This window comes from Hemitrygon akajei, chromosome 9 (assembly GCF_048418815.1).
Source record: "Hemitrygon akajei chromosome 9, sHemAka1.3, whole genome shotgun sequence".
Lineage (NCBI taxonomy): Eukaryota > Metazoa > Chordata > Chondrichthyes > Myliobatiformes > Dasyatidae > Hemitrygon > Hemitrygon akajei.
The window spans coordinates 51,034,192-51,053,020 of NC_133132.1; the positions used below are offsets into that span (position 1 = coordinate 51,034,192).

The 18,829-nt window shown below is 39.3% G+C and overlaps 2 protein-coding genes across 3 annotated transcripts in view; one reads left to right on the forward strand and one right to left on the reverse strand.

The window, feature by feature from the left end:
* The window catches only part of tpcn3 (two pore segment channel 3), a 59,313-nt gene extending 57,242 nt beyond the window's left edge, over window positions 1-2,071 (forward strand). For both annotated transcript variants that reach the window (XM_073055959.1, XM_073055960.1), the window contains one exon: window positions 94-2,071. In XM_073055959.1, the coding sequence (XP_072912060.1) occupies window positions 94-239 (146 nt within the window). In that variant the 3' untranslated portion in view covers window positions 240-2,071. The remainder of the gene's footprint in view (window positions 1-93) is intronic.
* Window positions 2,072-2,187: 116 nt separating this feature from the next.
* The window catches only part of bub1 (BUB1 mitotic checkpoint serine/threonine kinase), a 49,578-nt gene continuing 32,936 nt past the window's right edge, over window positions 2,188-18,829 (reverse strand). The window contains exons 19-25 of the mRNA XM_073055958.1: window positions 11,303-11,446; window positions 10,731-10,855; window positions 6,561-6,722; window positions 5,097-5,254; window positions 2,921-3,105; window positions 2,610-2,712; window positions 2,188-2,503 (exon numbers count right to left, since the gene is read on the reverse strand). Of these exons, the coding sequence (XP_072912059.1) occupies window positions 2,302-2,503; window positions 2,610-2,712; window positions 2,921-3,105; window positions 5,097-5,254; window positions 6,561-6,722; window positions 10,731-10,855; window positions 11,303-11,446 (1,079 nt within the window). The 3' untranslated portion in view covers window positions 2,188-2,301. The remainder of the gene's footprint in view (window positions 2,504-2,609; window positions 2,713-2,920; window positions 3,106-5,096; window positions 5,255-6,560; window positions 6,723-10,730; window positions 10,856-11,302; window positions 11,447-18,829) is intronic.

Sequence of the window (18,829 nt, forward strand, 5' to 3'; positions counted from 1 at the left end):
TTGTCTGTTCTTGTGTGATTACTATATTCCCTTGATGTCAATTTCTTTAAGGACATTTGTAATGAGGAATATGATACATTTGTTTATTTATAGGATACAAGACAGTTGATGCTTTATTACAGCACATGTTTGAAGGGGAATTAAAACCAGAAGACGAAATACCAACACTGGAAGAGATTGATAACCTTTCACCAGATGATTTCCCACCAAAGCCACATACCTTTCATAATGTAATTTAACTTACTGGTTGTAAATTTTATTGAAATATTGTACAGAAAATAAGAAATGGCTCATCTTGCTAATTGAGCAGCATGTTTCAGCATTTAAATATAACTGAACTTGCACTTAAATGTACAATGATTTACATTTATTAAATGCAAATTAGTTTAATTTGTATCTGAAAGACAGTATTAGATTATGCTCCCAAAATTCTAGGTATTATAATAGCCAATGTAGCTAATTAACTAATTGCTAAGAATTGGTGTTTTGAGCCATATCTTCAAAATTACCTGCTTAATAGATTTCAATTGAAAATCAAGCAGTGAAAATGTACAAGTGCTGCTTATACCCAGTTTCCTCCATACCAGAACATTCTGCTTTTCTTTTCATGACATGTCTGGTCCTATAGTCCAAACACATCAGTATGCCCTGCCCATAAACACATCTACCAGGGCTGTAATATTTGACCCTCTGGTGTGCCTGCACCAATGCAATGGTGGTCTCGCTTCACTGCTGGCTTGATGTGGATGGAGTGAACTGGAGAAGCTCGGCTTCAGCATTTTAAGAGATTGTGTAGGCTGGATTTACTTTCCTTGGAGCAGAGGGCTCAGAAGTTTACAGATCCACTCCAGGATACAACAGGGTTCCATCTGTGCAAGTTTCCCTTTTCCTTAAATCTACATCTTCTGATTTTGATTTACCATAAAACAGTATAGACCAGGGATTCCCAACCATTTTTATGCCACGGAGCTTTACCATTAATAGAGGGTGGCGGGGGGGGGGGGGCTGTGGACTGAGGTTGGAACCCCTAGATCTAGACCAAGTGCTGGTAAATGGGATCCAAGGGCCTGTTTCTGTGTTGTCTGAGCTTCTCGCAGTCTCTACCTGTTTTAGAGGGCTATAGCAGTATGGAGCTGCTTGGGGTTGCATCCTTTCTGGTACAATGAGTGCCAGCTATTGCTGAGGACTAGTAGACCTGCCAGACCACTCAGCCTTTTTCAGCTCATCTGCTGGAGAATGTGATGGAATATGCTGTCTTGTCTCCATTTAATAGATAGCTTGTCCTCTGCCTCTGTGATAACAAGCATACAGCAGTGAAACCATTTTAACCATCTCATGGCAGGAATGCCAGTAGAAAAACTGCCATGTTTCATTACCGCAATGGTAACTAGCGCATCTGTTTATAGTCCTTCACTGATCCCTTATAACTATTGATCCTGGGAACTCATTCTGCACTGTTTCTAATGTTATTTAAACCAACTGTTCATCTCTCATACCTGTTATTCCACAAGTCATATTTCAAGGTAGCACTATCATGGTCACCATTAAGCTGGTTTAGTGTCTAACACTAAGTCTGGGGTCAAGGCCTGTGACTGAAACATGCAAAACTTTCAGACTGATGCTCCAGTACAACACTGAGTCAGTAGATAGTAGTTACCTTAAGTGCTAAAGAACTTACCAGCTTTTGTGTTTGAAACGGCCCATGGTGCTATTTTTTTAAAAAAATAAATAAATAAATCCCTGCTTACCTCCCTCCTAATACGCACCAGGAGATTTCAACTTTAGTCTATATTCTGGGTCCTGAATGACATAATAAGTTAGATGAACACCCATAAGCACATTAAGCATTAATGGGGCACTTCAGTTCTTTGAAATGTAACTTTAACCACTGCCTCTATCACAATTTTTCCAAATTAATTCTCTTCAAAGGACTCGTTCTGCAACTTAACCATCATTCCTCAATAAAATCTATATTAGAGATTCTAAAACAGCTTTGATGCTTAACCACTGCAATTTGATTTTACAGTTGGTTGGATCTCTTGCATTAGAAACTTAATTTACAAACCAGTGATTTCATCTGTAGTTGTTTTTATTTAAACAATCTCTGATAGACCATAATAAGGGAGGGCTGGATACCAGAAGAAATTGGAATAAGTTACAGATTGCTTAGTATATTGAGACCAAAACTGATGGTTAAAATTATTTTTAATCAAGATTCCGCCATTGAGCAATGGAATAACATTTTAAGCATAAGTAAATTATTAGAGATCTATTTATACAAAAACCTAGATTACAACCACATTATATTCTTCTTTGAGAATGTTTCTTTTCAAGTAAAAGCACCATCAACTGCTGTCGAAGTGATTTCAGTTTTTTTGAGTAATGCTCTTTAAAAAGTGCCACCAGCTCCTCTCGTAGATCTCGAAGAGATGGTAGATTTTGGCAGTTGGGGATGTACACCAGGGTATTGAAGAGATTATTCCACACCTCTTTGTGATGACCTCTAAAACAATGGAAGAATATTCATTGAGTTTTGCACTGCAGAAAGACCTGAATGTGTCTACATCAGCTGCTACCAGTTCAAGGTTAGTTGTGATTACAACACTGACCTTTTAAAATTAGCATTGACCTTCCAAACACCATTTTCCTTCTTTAATTTCAAATATGTGCCAAAGAGAAGGCAATAAACTGTGGCAGCAATTCCAAAGTAGTCTACCTATAAAAATGCAATACAAAATTCATTTGTTACCCATCATGGCATTAGACAAAGCTTTGCTTACTGTATTAATCACATCTTTAAAAGAGTAATCTATTTGTTGAACTTGTCACTTATCAATACGTCATGGTAAAATACTGCCTTACGATCAAACATAATTACCAAACTCTAAGCAAGAGTTAATGCATTTTGTAACTGAATGACCTACCTGAAAGGTCCATGGTTTCTCTGACAGCATTTCAATACACTGGAAGCCTGATGTCTTACAATTTTCAACAAAAACTGCATTTTTGGGGAACAAGTTCATATCTATGCTTTGACCAAAGTCAATCAATGTCAATCCTTGAGACAAGCTGTCATCAACACTGGCAGTATCACTATCCAGGAACCTAAATTGAACAAGAAGTATTCTATTTAATATTTAAAATAAGTCAAGTCACTTTTTATTGTCATTTCAATCATAACTGCTGGTTTAGTACACAGCAAAAACAAGACGATGTTTTTCAGGACCATGGTGCTACATGAAACAATACAAAAACTACACTGAACCACGTAAAAACACCACAGAAAAAAAACTACACTATACTATAGACCTACCCAGGACTGCATAAAGTGCAAAAAACAGTGCAGACATTACAATAAACAATAAACAAGACAATAGGCACAGTAGAGGGGCAGTAAGTTGGTGTCAGTCCAGGCTCTGGGTATTGAGGAGTCTGACGGCTTGGGGGAAGAAACTGCAACATAGTCTGGTCATGAGAGCCCGAATGCTTTGGTGCCTTTTCCCAGATGGCAGGAGGGAGAAGAGTTTGTATGAGGGGTGTGTGGGGTCCTTCATAATGCTGTTTGCTTTGCGGATGCAGCGTGTGGTGTAAATGTCTGTAATGACGGGAAGAGAGACCCCGATGATCTTCTCAGCTGACCTCACTATCCGCTGCAGGGTCTTGCGATCCGAGGTGGTGCAATTTCTGAATCAGGCAGTGATGCAGCTGCTCAGGATGCTCTCGATACATCCTGTGTAGAATGTGATGAGGATGGGAGATGGACTTTCCTCAGCCTTCTCAGAAAGTAGAGACGCTGCTGGGCTTTCTTTGCTATGGAGCTGGTGTTGAGGGACCAGGTGAGATTCTCCACCAGGTGAACACCAATATCTACATTTCAGTATTAGAAATTACCATGATGGTTCACAGGATAGCCTAATGCATCCAGGGAAAAACTATAGAGTCCACTTCACTGGCATGTGTCGTGAAATTTGTTAACTTAGCAGCAGCAGCTCAATGCAAAACATAATTTTTCCCCAATCTATAAGTAAATCAATTACAGTATATAATGAATAGATTACAAATCATACAAAAACAGAAATAATGAAGATGTCCATTTAGCAAGCAGATGGCAGAGGGGAAGAAGTTGTTCCTGAATTGCTGACTGTGTGCCTTCAGGCTTCTGTATCTCCCGCCCGATGGTAACAGTGAGAAAAGGGCATGCCCTGGGTGCTGGGGGTCCTCAATAATGGACGCTGCCTTTCTGAGACACCGCTCCCTAAAGATGTTCTGGGTACTTTGTAGGCTAGTGCCCAAGATGGAGCTGACTAAAGTTACAACTCTCTGCAGATTCTTTCGGTCTGTGCAGTAGCACCCCCAATACCAGACAGTGATGTAGCCATTTAATATGTGAGAAAACACAGACTCAAGAAAAAAAACCTAGCAGCTCTAGTTTAAAAATGCTACAATCTTCATTAGGGTATAATCTGCAGTTCTGGCCTTGCAGTTTCCTTATGGGTACTGCCCATTGGTACGTCTACATGAGAGGCAGCATGACAGATGGTGGATTCTCCTCACATGAACTGGGAGAGACTGAAGCTGAAGATAGTGCACCTGTCTCACAGTATTAGTGACCCATCCTGAGAGATGAGAATTGAAGGGTGGGGTTGGGCGTGCCATTAATTAGCAAGAATCAGAGAACCAGTTCCATGGATATAAGGAAATACATTCACCAGCATTGACAGGATGGGCTTAGTGACTTCCATCTACATCATGATAATAGGAATTTTCAGATCCTTAGCTTATAAAAAGATCTGTAGCATCACGAAGCCGATGAGAAGGTAGAAGTGACAACTATAGAAGTAGAACGGATCTGGGTTGGAATTAAGGTTTAGATACTAGAGGATGAGCAAAATATATGAGAAGGAACAGGGGTGGTGAGCAAAATGTACTTGTCAGAGAGAGACATCCTGGATTTTGATTAACTTTGACAGGGTTCAGTGGGCAGATGCCAAAGTAGTATCCATTTATTCCCTGAGCCAGAGTTTAAGGACCAATAATAGTTAAGTGCAAAATGTTGTTTCTTTTATTCAAAGCGGGGGGAAAAAAATCATACAAACCTTTCTCCAAGGATAAAATTGTCCGGTTTTATATCACCATGAATGATTCCGATAGTGTGGAGCTGCTCTACCATATAAAGAATATGGATGGCAAAGTAAATCACCAAAGGCTGAGGCATTGTTTTTTCAACAAGTGTTTTATACAGATTGACTGCATTCTGAAATTAAAAAAAAATAATTTTACTACATTTCAAAAAACATTCACTTCTACATGTTCAAAGGTTAGTGGGATTATCAAGACTGCAGCCTGATGTTCCTCCCTTCCTTGATCTCTAAGGTAACATATTTCATCTTTTTCAAGTTCTATAAAAGCATTTCTCAAAAAATAAAGTCTATGAAGGGCAAAGGCAATGGGTACTTGGGGATACCATCAACTGCAGGCTCCCTTCCAATTCTCACACCATGCTGACCTGAAGGAGTTCCTTTATTATTGCTGGGTCCAAAACCTGAAATTCTCTACCCAAAGATTATTGTGGACTACCTTCACAAGGAGGACTGCAGAAGTTCAAGATAGTAGCGCTCATCATCAACTTTTTAAGGACACTAAGGGATAGGGAATAAATGCTGCCCTTCCCAGAAATTCTTGTATCTCAACAGAAAAAGACTTAAGGTCTAGAATCAATGTGGAGGATGCCCAGAACCACAACTTCCCATTTATCACTGTACAGTAAACCATGATATCAAAGAATATGGAATAGAATTTCTGTTCTTATTGCTTAGAATTTTGAAATCCACCAAAGCCAAAGTCTGCTGTGATTCCTACTGCCAACTATGGAGGACCCAGTAAATTAATGTGGTATTATGCATTCTACAGTGCAGATTCTTTTTTTGTTTTTAAAAAGAAAACATTTCTATAATTACACCGTAGAACTAAAAACAGAACTGATAAAATAAACCAGTTGGACCAGGTAATTATATTATGAATATTATATTCCCTTATGACAGATCAGACAGCCATTTGGTCTTTTGCGACCATGGCAGTTCTCAAAGCATTTCCATCAATTATAGTCCCCCATTTACTTCCTATAACACGGGGTTCTCGGTTAATGGTAGAGGTCCACGGCATAAAAAGGGTTGGGAGCCCCTGCTATAGCCTCTTCTGCCCGACATCCCTTCCCAATCCTGTTACCAGCTGGAGTAAACCATAGAGACCAATTAACTTACCAATACATCTTTGGGATATGGGAGGCAAAAAAGGGAACTTCCATGCTGTTACAGGGAGAAAGTACGAATTCCACACAGACAGCAGAGATCAGGATTGAACCCAGGTTGTCAGAACTGTAGACAGTAGCTTTGCCTATCGTGCCACTGAATGATATTATTCAGTAAATCACGGTAGTACATTTACCAGACCATGCCCCAAAACAGGTACTTATGACATGCACTATAAGTAGGTCTTTTACATTAGTCACCCAAGGAGGTTTTTCTCATGACAATATTCTCAGCATAAAAAAATGGAAATACCAGCAGAGTTCCAAAACTGTACAGCTCTCCAACCAAAATACAGCCATTGTTGAAGAAATGACCAGAGTGGATAGTATTGTATAGACTGCGAAATGTCGGCTTCAGTCTCTCACTTAGCTGAGTATTTATGTAGAATTCCCAGGGACTGGATATTTTTTGAACCTGAAAAGCGATTTAAAAAAAAAACTACTTTAGAAAGTTTATACATTTCAGATCACAAGACAAATCAGAATTCACAAAAGGAAACCATTTTCCTCTGACTATTCACTATGTGTGAAAGCAAGAACTCTTTCTACAGTACAGTTCCAGGAGGTTCCAGAAGTTCTCCAGTATCCTACAATTATAGGCCTCACCCAATCCGTAACAGAAACTTTTACTCTTTGTTTTGACCCTCCTTCCTCACTGAAACAGCGTTTTCCTCCCCTGAAAACAGAGCTTTTCTAAAACGCTCTCCAGAGTGCGTAAATCTGAAAATGCCGGCTGGGCGGTGTAGTGTGTACGGGGTAACCACAGCTTTGTAAAAATGCTGTCATGACGTGCCAGAACAGATGATGGTGGCAGCGCGGCATTTCATTGTTTTCTTGAACTAAGAGGAGGAAATGGAAATAGCATACCGTTTCTTCTTCACTTGTTTTCTGTAGCTGTGTCCCACGCGCGTGCCCAGTAGGGGGAGATTTGCCCAAATACCTGTTTTAATGTGGACGGAGGTATTTTCAGAAACCCCTGGTGTGGGTGCCTATTGTTTTTTTCACGACAGTTGCGTTTTCAAAATTTACTGGCTCAGTGTGGATGTAGCCATAGTACAGGAGGCTGCTATTTGGCCATTATCTTTCCCCCAACCCCTGCCCCATGTCTTTGAAAAAGAATTTGTAATTATTGTAATATCCTTATAGCAAATATCCTCTGTTTCCTCTCTTAACCAAAGATTTGTCAAGACTTAGAATAACTTATGTACCATAATGGTTTTATCAGCTGCTCTGCCAGCTTGATGGAAAAGAAAATAACAACTGAATGAATTCAGCAGGTCAAGCACCATCTATAGAGGCAGAGGAATGATCAATGTTTCAGGATGAGACCCTGCCTCACAATGTCAACCATCCCTGTGATACAACAGAAGCTGCTTGACCTGCTGTGTTCCTCCAGCAGTTTGTTTGCTCCACATTACTGCATCAGCAGTGTGTTGTATTTCTTGTCAACTTGACAGTTGCTGCTCATAGATAACCAAATAGCTTTTTTGCTCTGCTACAACTTCCTCCAGAACTACAACTTGGCTGTTTGTACCATGTCCACTACTGACATCTTGTACATTATTCAGCAGCTTTAACCCTCTTTGTATATCAACTTATAAGAATATCACTTCATCCAACATTTCATGAGATATGATTGGCAGAGAAGTGTAACAGCAGTACAGAAAAGAATTTCTATATTTAATCCATGGATGTTTTCCACATCCAGCTACAGCTGATGGGAGATATAGTTATCAAGATTTAGCCTTGGCACTTAAACCAGTAACCTTCTATTTTTTACCATCATTTACATAATCAAGGCTAGGTGAAAGATCGTGACCAAATCCATTGCTGTTTACATGCTTAGTTCATTCACCAACATAGGAGGCACATTCCAGACAAGGTGACCTCTCTTTAAAGTACCTATATTTTTATCACATTCCACTACTATGTTGACATGGACTCGTAGGGCTGAAGAATCTGTATCCAAGCTGTTTTGCTCTATGACTCTATTGGATAAATGAAAAATACCTTCAGTATCTGAGCCAAGACTTTTCCCTGGACAAAATTTGCTTTATCCTCTATTGAACTGTCCTTCCTTTGACTAACCTTTTTTTTAATAAAAGATTCTAGCACTCTTTCTTATTAATTGATAATTTTCAGATCTCAACACCTCCAAATCTTTGTAGTACAAAGAATTTGAGTATTCCTAATTATAGACCTACGCAGGAACTACAAGGGTCTCATTCTTACCCAGTAGCCTTCTGGTATTTAGTGTAGAATTCCTCCTTTCCCTATATTTCCATTACAATCACTACTGTAATCTGCTACTTCTCTGTCATGTTCAACCACTCCAAGCCTGCTCAGTTTTAAGTAATAGTTCATTACTTGCTGGGAAGGATCTGGTCTGCAAAACATGATACTATGCTGGGTGATAATTTACCAATCAATAACCAGGAAAATAAATGATTAAATTCTAAACATCCATGCCAGCAATACCCAGATTACAATGTGTTCCTTAGATGGCAGTGGTCTGTTGGGATCAGTCATTAATTCAAAGCAAACTCTGGCACCTAACAGCTGAAATACCAAATTGGCTGAGTAGTCTATGCATTAGAGCAGGGGTGTCAAACTCATTTTAGGTCACGGGCCGGATTGAGCAAAATGCAGCTTCATGCGGGCCGGATTAGTCGGACGCGTGCGAACGCAGCTTTCGTTGCCTCCGTTTTTTCAGCCTGCTCTCATGTGCCACAGTCTCTGCTATAACTACAAAGTGTTTCACTTTACAAATTCCATTTCTTATGAAGAAGACTGCCGAATAAACACTAAAAACCCTGAAAACCTGGTACCTGAATAAATTCAGCATTAGCCATATCATATGCCATAGGCGCTTCGATTACTGGGGCCAGCTTTAATAGTAATTAGATATTATCTCGTGGGCCAAAGATAATTCCACCGCGGGCCTTGAGTTTGACATATATGCATTAGAGAATTTCTCAGAACATTGGTTAGGAAGCAAAAAAATAAGCTTTTATTAAATTTTTAAATGTTTATCATTGCCAATTAAAGATGGGAATATCCACATATGGTTAAGAAGTCAAAATATAAAATGCAAATTATTTTAAAATCCCTTTTCTTGGGTTATTTAAAAGTGTGCATGTATTTTTGGGGTGGGGGAGTATTGTAAGTGGCTGGATAGTTCATTGATAACATTAATTACAGCTCATTAAAAACCTACTAGACCATACAGAATTTCAAGGTATTTTACAGCAGCTTCAGTCCATAAAATACTGAAGTTATTTCCTTCCACTCCATTAGGGCCGGCTACAAACAGTATAGCCTTGTATAGCACGGCAAGTGACTCACAGCAACTCTGGAATTTCCACCTTACACTCTATTTCCAGAAATTACAGTGTTAATATCAAAATCAAACTGCTACAAGATCTAGGACAATATATTCAGATGTACAGTAGATTTCAGCTATTTGGTCTATTGGTTAATTGGGGAAGCTGCTGATTTAGAACAACTCAAAGAACAAAAACAAATGGAGAAAATAGCTGGGATTCCCTTTGTTTATTTAGGACACTATGCCACTTAACTGGGACAGGGGACTTGCTGAGCAGTTTCTAACTAGCGTCAATCGTGTGCATATCGTATGTTTGTTAATCACTACACCGTGCTTAGAGCAAACAACTTTTAAATAGTGTCAGTTGTGTGTTTGTGTTCAAAAAGCAGTGATTTTTGTTACTGATAGTTGGCAAGAAATAAGCAGCAAGACAATTGAGAACTGTTTTGCTCACCGCAGTTTCAAGTATTTAGTTTGGAGATGCCAGAAACAGCTGGGTGTGAAAATGAGACTATTTACTTAAACTACTTAGGAACTACGAAGAATTTGAAGATATTGACAATCATCTTGAATGTTACAATAAAAATAAAGATTTGGAAGATACAACCATCGATAACACTGTTTGAAGGCCATCCATTTTCTGCAACTAGGTGTGTGTGCTGATTTTGTTTATTTACAGTTAGTCAAAAAAACATGGCAGCATTATCTGGATGAATTCCTCCATCGATAACTATTAGGAACTAATAGTTTTATAGTACTGTAGTAGTAATGGTAGTGTTCTAATTTGTTCTGCATTTCATTTAACTACATTATTTGTAACTCAGCTAAACAATGGTTGTTTTTTTTTATATACATCTTTTTAACTATTTCTGTGAAACTTTGGCTATTTGGGGCAACTGTTTAATTGGGCCAAAATATACTGCTGCTGATGTGTTCCAATTAAACAGAATCCACTGTATTTATGATTGGCATGGGGCATGTACTTTTTAAATCCAGAAAGTAGCTGCACTGAAAGCACCAAAACCCAAGTGCAAACCAAATCGGGGCTTGTTTCCATGAAGAGGAAATTAAGATAGAAAAAAAATTCATTTCACTCACTTTTAAGCTCACTTTTTGTTGGTTCTTCAAATCAGACAAGTTCTTCATATCCAAAACTGAGGCTTGGTAGACATGAGCAAAGGATCCCTCTCCAAGCAAATAAGATACCTGGTACATTTCATTTCCTAAAGAGGGGTAGGGTGAATATGGGGTATAAATATAGGTATAGATACACAGGGGTGGGGTGGGGGTCGAAGAGAATGAAGAAAAAGAGTGTGGAGGGGGGAGGAAGGGGCAGAATAATGTGGGGAAATAAAATACATTAAAAAACAAAAACTATTTACTGAAGCACTGAAAATGGAATATTGAAAATTCAGCATCTCCGATGTATTCCAGCCTTCAATGAGATTATAGATAATTTTCACCAAACTTCCAGGTACCCATCTTGGTTCCATATAATGCAATTTAAAATACTAACAAAATTCAAGCAACCCCAATTGTAACCCTTCAATCTTAAATATACTCATTTGGAATGACTAAAGGCATACCTATAAGAACAATAGGTCACACAAAATGTGTTCTCCAATGAAATACAAATTTTTTAAGTTACTGTTGTGTGTTCAGCAACTTACCCAAGTGAATGTTGGATCTTGGCCTTACAGCAGGCATGTTGTCTTTGCAAGTCTTAAAAGAAGCGTAGGAACTCAGTGGTTTGGTTAGATTTGACAGAAGTTCATCAATAAGATTCTTATCCCAAGGATTTTTAATGATTACACCTGGAAAGACAGATGGAGAAAAGCTTTCATTTCATTGCTAATTTAAATTCATTTGAAGTGATACACATTCAAACTGGCTTTGTTTGTATTAATATAGGCACAAGAAAAAGTGGCCTTCTTGGACTCCAAAAATTTCTAAATCTAAGGCAGATAAAAACAAAACTAAGGCAATGACCTATTCCACCTGAAGATCATGAAGTAGATTTTCACCTAGAAGTCACCAGTATTTTCATTGGATCAATCTCTGCTCCCAATGAGCAAAACCTGAAATCCATCTCTGGCATGCATAAACTCACAACTTCTTTGACTATGCCATCTGTGCAGCCAGTTGTTCATGCTGCGCTGGTGGACCCTTCACATAGTCTAAAACGATGCAAATAGGAACTTTCACACACTCTGCATGTTGAAGACTAGGAAATTCAGCTCTATCCAAGTGAATGGGAAGAAATGGGTACGAACACAAAACATAGGAGTAGAATTAGGACATTCGGCCCATCAAATCAGCTCCGCCATTCCACCATGGCTGATTTATTATATCTCTCAATCCTGTTCTCCTGCCTTCACCCTGGAACATTTGATGCCCTAACAAAATAAGAACATATCAAACTCTTCTTTAAATATACCCAATGATGTGGCCTGTCACCATCTGTGGCAATGAATTCCAGATTCACTACCCTTTAGCTAAAGAAATTCCTTCTAATCTCTGTTCTGAGGGACATCTTTGTATTCTGAGCTATGAACTCTGGTCCTAGACTTCCCACTATAGGAAACATCCTCTCCACATCCACTCTATCTAGACCTTTCAATATTCAATAGGTCTCAATGAGATCTTGCTTCATTTTACTAAACTCTGGCAAACACTGAATCATTCTCGTGAATCTCCTCTGGACCCTCTCCAATGCCAGCTCATCTTTTCTTAGACAAGGGGCTCAAACTACTCACAAAACTCCAAGCGTGATGTGATCAATGCAAAGTTTAAGGAGGCTACTTACTTTTAAAATTCAATTGTAATTTTAATAATTCATTGCTATTTTTGATTGAAAATGTCAAAACATACACTGAAAATTGAAATTTTGTATCTTTGAACCCTGAGCCTGAAGGCTGAACCACACTAGCTACTGAACTTCTGTACAAATCCAGACAGCCACTTGCGCTGGGAGAAGCACTGTGCAGCTCCACACTATGTTGGATCACTGTAATATGCTGGGAGCCAGTTGATATCTGAAACCAAACTGGAAAAGGGGACTGATGCAAGGAGATCAACAAGTATTTATTAACACATAATTGTGGATAAACAAATAACTCATTGCTTTCTGATATATACCTCACAAGATATTTTATTTCTAATTAACTTAGCACTGCGACTCTCACTCTAGGTCACTAAACATCAAGGTTTATCAGCAAATGGGAAAATATTCTGGCAGAAGTACATCTTTCCCCACCACCTACCATTCAGACTTAACTGTATTTCCAGAAGTTTTCATTGTTATTTCAGTCACTTCCCTTTCCATTAATTTACAGATTTTAAGTAACCCAGTAAACTTATTATAGCTCTGCAGCAGTTCTACTTTAAAAACAAATACTGGTAAATGCTTCTAAAACAAACCAAGATATATTTAATAAACTTTCAAATTTACATAGTGTAGAATCCTTAGTAAAATATTTTAAGTTCTCGCAAATTAGAATGACAAGAAGAAAATAAAAACTATATTTTAGACTATGTTGCATAAACCTCTCTTGTATAACCAGTCATTAAATCTAATCCACCATTGTGCTGGAAGATTCTCAAATTTTCCTATTCATTTCCTACATTTTGTTTTTAGATCAATATTTGCTTTGACAGTTATATTATTCATGAACATAACTATACATTGCTAATATCTGTGATTTTATTACTTGCTTCAAACATAACTAACTGCATTAACTTATACAAGAATATTAAAATCAAAGTGGCTCTTGAAAGTCCAACTTTCTGTGTGCAGCTCTGAAGAAAATCATCAAATATTCCCATTTAGGAAATCTACAGTACAAGCGCAGTCATAAGTACTTCAGTAAGCAAAACTGTTACAAGGCATTAAAAAAATCCATCTTCAAAAATGGCAAACTCTGGGCTGCAGACCATCCAGGCAGTGAGTGCAGTTTCCCTTTAAAAATGTGCGGTCACCAGGCTGGGCTGCAGGTAAAAGTGAAATCCAGGCCCGAGGCCCCACTCCCTACTTACCTCATGGCTAATGAGCAGTCCATGGAAAATAAATCTGGAGATCTCAGAGCACGATTGCAATACCAGAGGGACATAGGTAATGCTGTGTACTTTGCTTCACAGAGGCATGGCTCATTATCAGGACACAGCACTTCAGCCCGAGGGCTTCTCCTTCCACCAGCATCGGGTAAAGCAGGGGTGGCTAACCTTTTACATTCCATACGTCAATTTTTTCACACACGAGTTCAGATGCGCCATACAACTCTTGTACCCCCATTCAATTCTTGTAAAAATGTCTAAATTCTTGTAGACATATTTAGCATTTTTACATGATATATTGATTTAATATAACAAGATAAACATTACTTACCTTAACGAGACTCTTAACAAATATATTTTGTCTTCTTTTGATTTCTTCCTTTTTTCTTAATCACATATTCTTTCCGTAACTCAGACCCAAGCACTAGCTTAAGTTTTCCTTCTATTTCAGTCCGATGACGTGTTTTATAATGTCTATTAAGATCATGTCTTCTATTATGTGAGAAAGTGTTTTCACAAACAATGCACAACAGTTTTCCTGACGGACCCGCTATAAATAACTCATTTTCCCACTGTTCACTGAATTCATGCTTACTATCACGTTCTGCTTTTCTTTTACTCATTTTGTTTTGCACTGTGATGGGTAATTGAATGTAAAAACAAGGCTTAATTTTCGAAAATTTACAAAACTGCAAATGTTCACAAAAGGCGAACAAAGCACAACTCCGTAGTGCACGAATTGCAAACTGACTGGCAAAAACCTGCGACGCACTGCTGGTGCAGACGCCTGGTGCCTCCGAATCAAACAAGTATCAAACGTGTATTGAACAGTTATGGAATAAATGCAGAGCAAAAGTCCTTCTTTACTCATTGAACTCATTGAACATTTTTTAAAAATTGAAAACAGATTAATGTGAAAGAAGATAACATTTGCCAAATGATGTGCACGAAATGATAAAATTGCTAAAAATAATTGCTAAGTTTTAGATTTATTCTCATTAAAACCTATTTCTAGCTCTAAGCTACTTGAATTCCTGTTATAGATTTATTTTTCTACAAATCAGTTTTTGGTTAATACTTTTTGCATGAGTAGGCTTACTTTTTTAAATTATTACCACTGGGGTGCAATGCGCCACTTCTAATCATCCAATGCGCCACAGGTTGGCCATCCCCAAGGTAAAGGGAGTTGTGGCATTTGCTTATTAACTCATTGTGGTGCACAGATGTGGTGGTTCTGTCTCAGTCCTGCTTTCCCCCCACCACCTGGAACATCAAGTAGTCAAGTGTCACCTTCTTTATCTGCCGGAGTTCTTCATCATCCTGGCTGCAAGTGTACGTTCCAGCCCTGGCCACCACAAGGCTGGCACTGGAGAAGCTGAGCACCATGATCAGCAGTCACAAGACAAAACAGCCTGGTGCGTTCCCAGTCACTGCAGGAGACTTCAGCCAGGCCAGCCTGAAGAAATCTCTGACCAACTATTCTCAATGTCATCTGCAGAACTGGAAGAGCCAAGACATTTGACCACTCTTACACCACCATCCAGATTGCTAACACGGGATTTGCCATCCCGTACACGCAGGTGTGATCGACTGGCAGACTAAGGACTACAACATAAGTGGATGCACATTACCATTACATCCCACAAGGAGAAATTTAGTATCATAAATGACTGCAATGCTTCACTGCCTGACGAGCTGAACATCTCTTATACACATTTTGAAAGAGAATAAAATGAAACCTGGGTCAATCCCTGCATCATCTGGTAATCTACTGCATCTGATTTCTGAATGGACAATGAACCCATGAACACTACCTCACTTTTTTCCCCCCACTACTTATTTAATTTTAATATATACTTATTATAATTCATAGGTTATTAATTATTATGTACTGCAATGTACTGTTGCTGCAAAACAACAAGTTTCATGACATAAACCAATGATACTAAACCCGATTCTGAACCCGTGATATCCATCTCAGAGGCCAATCTCAGAACATCTTTCAAGTTGGTGAACCTTCACAAAACAATAGCCCCTGATGGTGTATCTGCCTGGGCACTGAAAACTTCTGCTAATCAAGTGTTCAAGGATATCCTCAGCCTCTCACTACTGCGGTTGGAGGTTCCCACCTAGTTCAAAATGGTGTCAGTCATACTGGTGTTGAAGAAAGCAGGGTGAGCTGCCTCAACGATCATCACTAATAGCACCCACATCTACTGTGATGTAGTGCTTTGAGAGGATGGTCACGGCTACAATTAACTCCTGCCTGAGCAAGAGCCAGGGCCCAACGCAATTTGCCTAATCTCACTGGCTCTCCACTTGGACAACAGCAATACCCACGTCAGGCTGCTGCTTATTGATTACAGCCCAGCATTCAGCATCATCATCCCCTCAGTATTAATCAACAAGCTTCAAAACCTGGGCCTCTCTACCTCCCTCTGCAGTTGGATTCTTCACTTCCTCATCGGAAGATGAGACAGTGCAGATCGGAAGTGACATCTTTTCACTGATGATCAACACAGACACATCAAGGATGCAGGTTTAGCCCACTTCTCTACTCTCCTGACTGTGTGGCCTGGCACAGCTCAAATGCCATCTATAAATTTGCCAATGATACTACTTGCTTGCAGAACCTCAGGTGGCAACAAAGAGGTGTGCATGAGTGAGATGGATCAGCTGGTTGAGTGATGTCGCAAAAACCTTGAACTTAACATCAGTAAGGCTAAGGAATTGATTGTGGACTTCAGAAAGGGGAAATTGGACTCCTGCTATCCTTTATATCCTAAACTTAGATTGGTACAGACATCACCTCACTAACATTGTCTTTTTCATTGATCAGTTATGGAAGAGCATCCGGCCATTAAACCCAACAAAACCTCTCAGCTCTAATTTCCACAATATAATTGAATAGTGTTCAACTTTGTTGTCATGGGCACATGTACCCAGAGTACAAATACTATGAAAATTTACGTTTTGCAGAAGCAACAGTGTACAATACAAACATGGCAAACATAAATTATACAAATTACACAACAAAACAAACAGCACTGCACTGCTGGGTGCTTAACGTACAAGGATTGTATCAAAAGGACAAGAAGATAGGCAGAAGGGTGGTGTGGCTGTTGATAAAAACTGAAATCAGATCATTAGAAAGAGTGACATAGGGACAGAAGATGTTGAATTGTTGTGGGTGGAGCCAAGGAACTGCAAGGGTAAAAAGACCACCAAACAGTAGCAATGATGTGGTCTACAAATTATATCTGGAGATAGAAAATGTATGCTAAAAGGGCAGTGTTACAATAGTCATAGGGAATTTCAATATTCAGGTAAATTGGGAAAATCAGGTTGGTGCCAGATTCCAAGAGAGGGAGTTTCTAGAATGTCTACGAGATGGGGTTTTTTTTTAACAGCTCGTGGATGAGTTCACTCATGGATCTACTATTCTGGATTGGGTGTTGAGCATGGAACCCAAATTGATTAAAGTGATTTAAGTGATCACAATATTTGAGAAGGAGGAGCTAAAGTCAGATGTATCAGTATGGAAGTGGAGTAAAGGGAATTACAGAGGCATCAGAGAGGAACTAGCCAAAATTGATTGGAAAAGAACACTGGCAGGGATGACAGCAGAGCAACAATGGCTGGAATTGCTGGAAGCAATTCTGTAGGCACAGGATATATACATCCCAAAGAGGAAGAAGACACAATATAAGAGGCAAGATGACAACTGTGGCTAACAAGAGAAGTCAAAGCCAACATAAAAGCCACAGGGAGAGCATATAATGAGCAAACATTAGTGGGAAGTTAGAGAATTAGGAAGCTTTTAAAACCAAAAGAAGGCGACTGAAAAAGTCATTAAGGAGGAAAAGATGGAATACGAAGGTAAACTAGAGGATACCTAAGGTTTCTCCAGATACATAAAGTGTAAAAGAGAGGCAAGAGTGAATATCAGCCACTGGAAAATAATGCTAGTGAGGTAGTAATGGGGGACAAGACAATGACAGACAAACTGAGTAAGAACTTTATATCACTGTGGAAGTCACTAGCAGTATGCCAGAAGTTTGAGAGTATCAGCAGGCAAAAGTGTGTAAAGTTGCCATTATTAAGGAGAAGACTCTTGGGAAACTGAAAGCTCTGAAGACAGACGAGTTGCCTGGACCAGTAGGTGTACACCCCAGGGTTCTGAAAGAGGTGGCTGAAGAGATTGTGGAGACATTAGTAATGATCTTTCAAGAATCAATTGATTCTGGCATGGTTCCAGAGGACTGGAAAACTGCAAATGGCAGTCCACTCTTCAAGGAGGAAAGAAATTATAGGCCAATTAGTCTGACCTCAGAGGTTGGGAAGATGTTGGAGTCGATTGTTAAGTACATGGTTTCAGGGTACTTGAAGGCACAAGATAAAATAGCCCATAGTCAGGAAGTACACTTGGACAGATTAGGAGAATGGGCAAAGAAGTGGAAGATGGAATACAATGTTGGTAAGTGTATGTTCATGCACTTCGATTGAAGAATTAAAAACATAGACTATTTTCTAGGTAGAGAGAAAATTCAAAAATCTGCAGTGCAAAGGGACTTGGGAGTCCTTGGGCAGGATTTCCTGAAGGCTAATTTGCAGGTTGAGTCTGTGCTGAGAAGGCAAATGTGATGTTAGCATTCATTTCAAGAAGACTGAAGGATGTAATGTTGAGGCTTTATAAAGCACTGAGGCCTCACAGAGTATAGTGAGCAGCTTTGGGCCCCTTATCTAGGGAAAGATGGCCTAACATTGGAGAGGGTCCAAAAGAGGTTCACGAAAATGATTCCAGGATCGAAAGGCTTGTCTATGAAGAGTGTTTGATGACTCTGGTCCTGTACTCACTGGAATTCAGAAGAACGGTGACCTCACTGAAACCTATTGAATGTTGTAAGGCCTCCATGGAGTGCATGTGGAGAGGATGTTTCCTATGGTGCAGGAGTCTAACCAAAGAAGACAGCCTCAGAGTGAAGGGGCGCCCTTTTAGAATGGAGATGAGGAGGAATTTATTTAGCTAGAGAATGGCAAGTCTGTGGAATCTGGAATCAGGGCATGAAAGGATACACGAAAGAGGCAGGAGATTGGGGCTGAGGGGGAAAATGGATCAGCCATGATGAAATGGCACAGCAGAC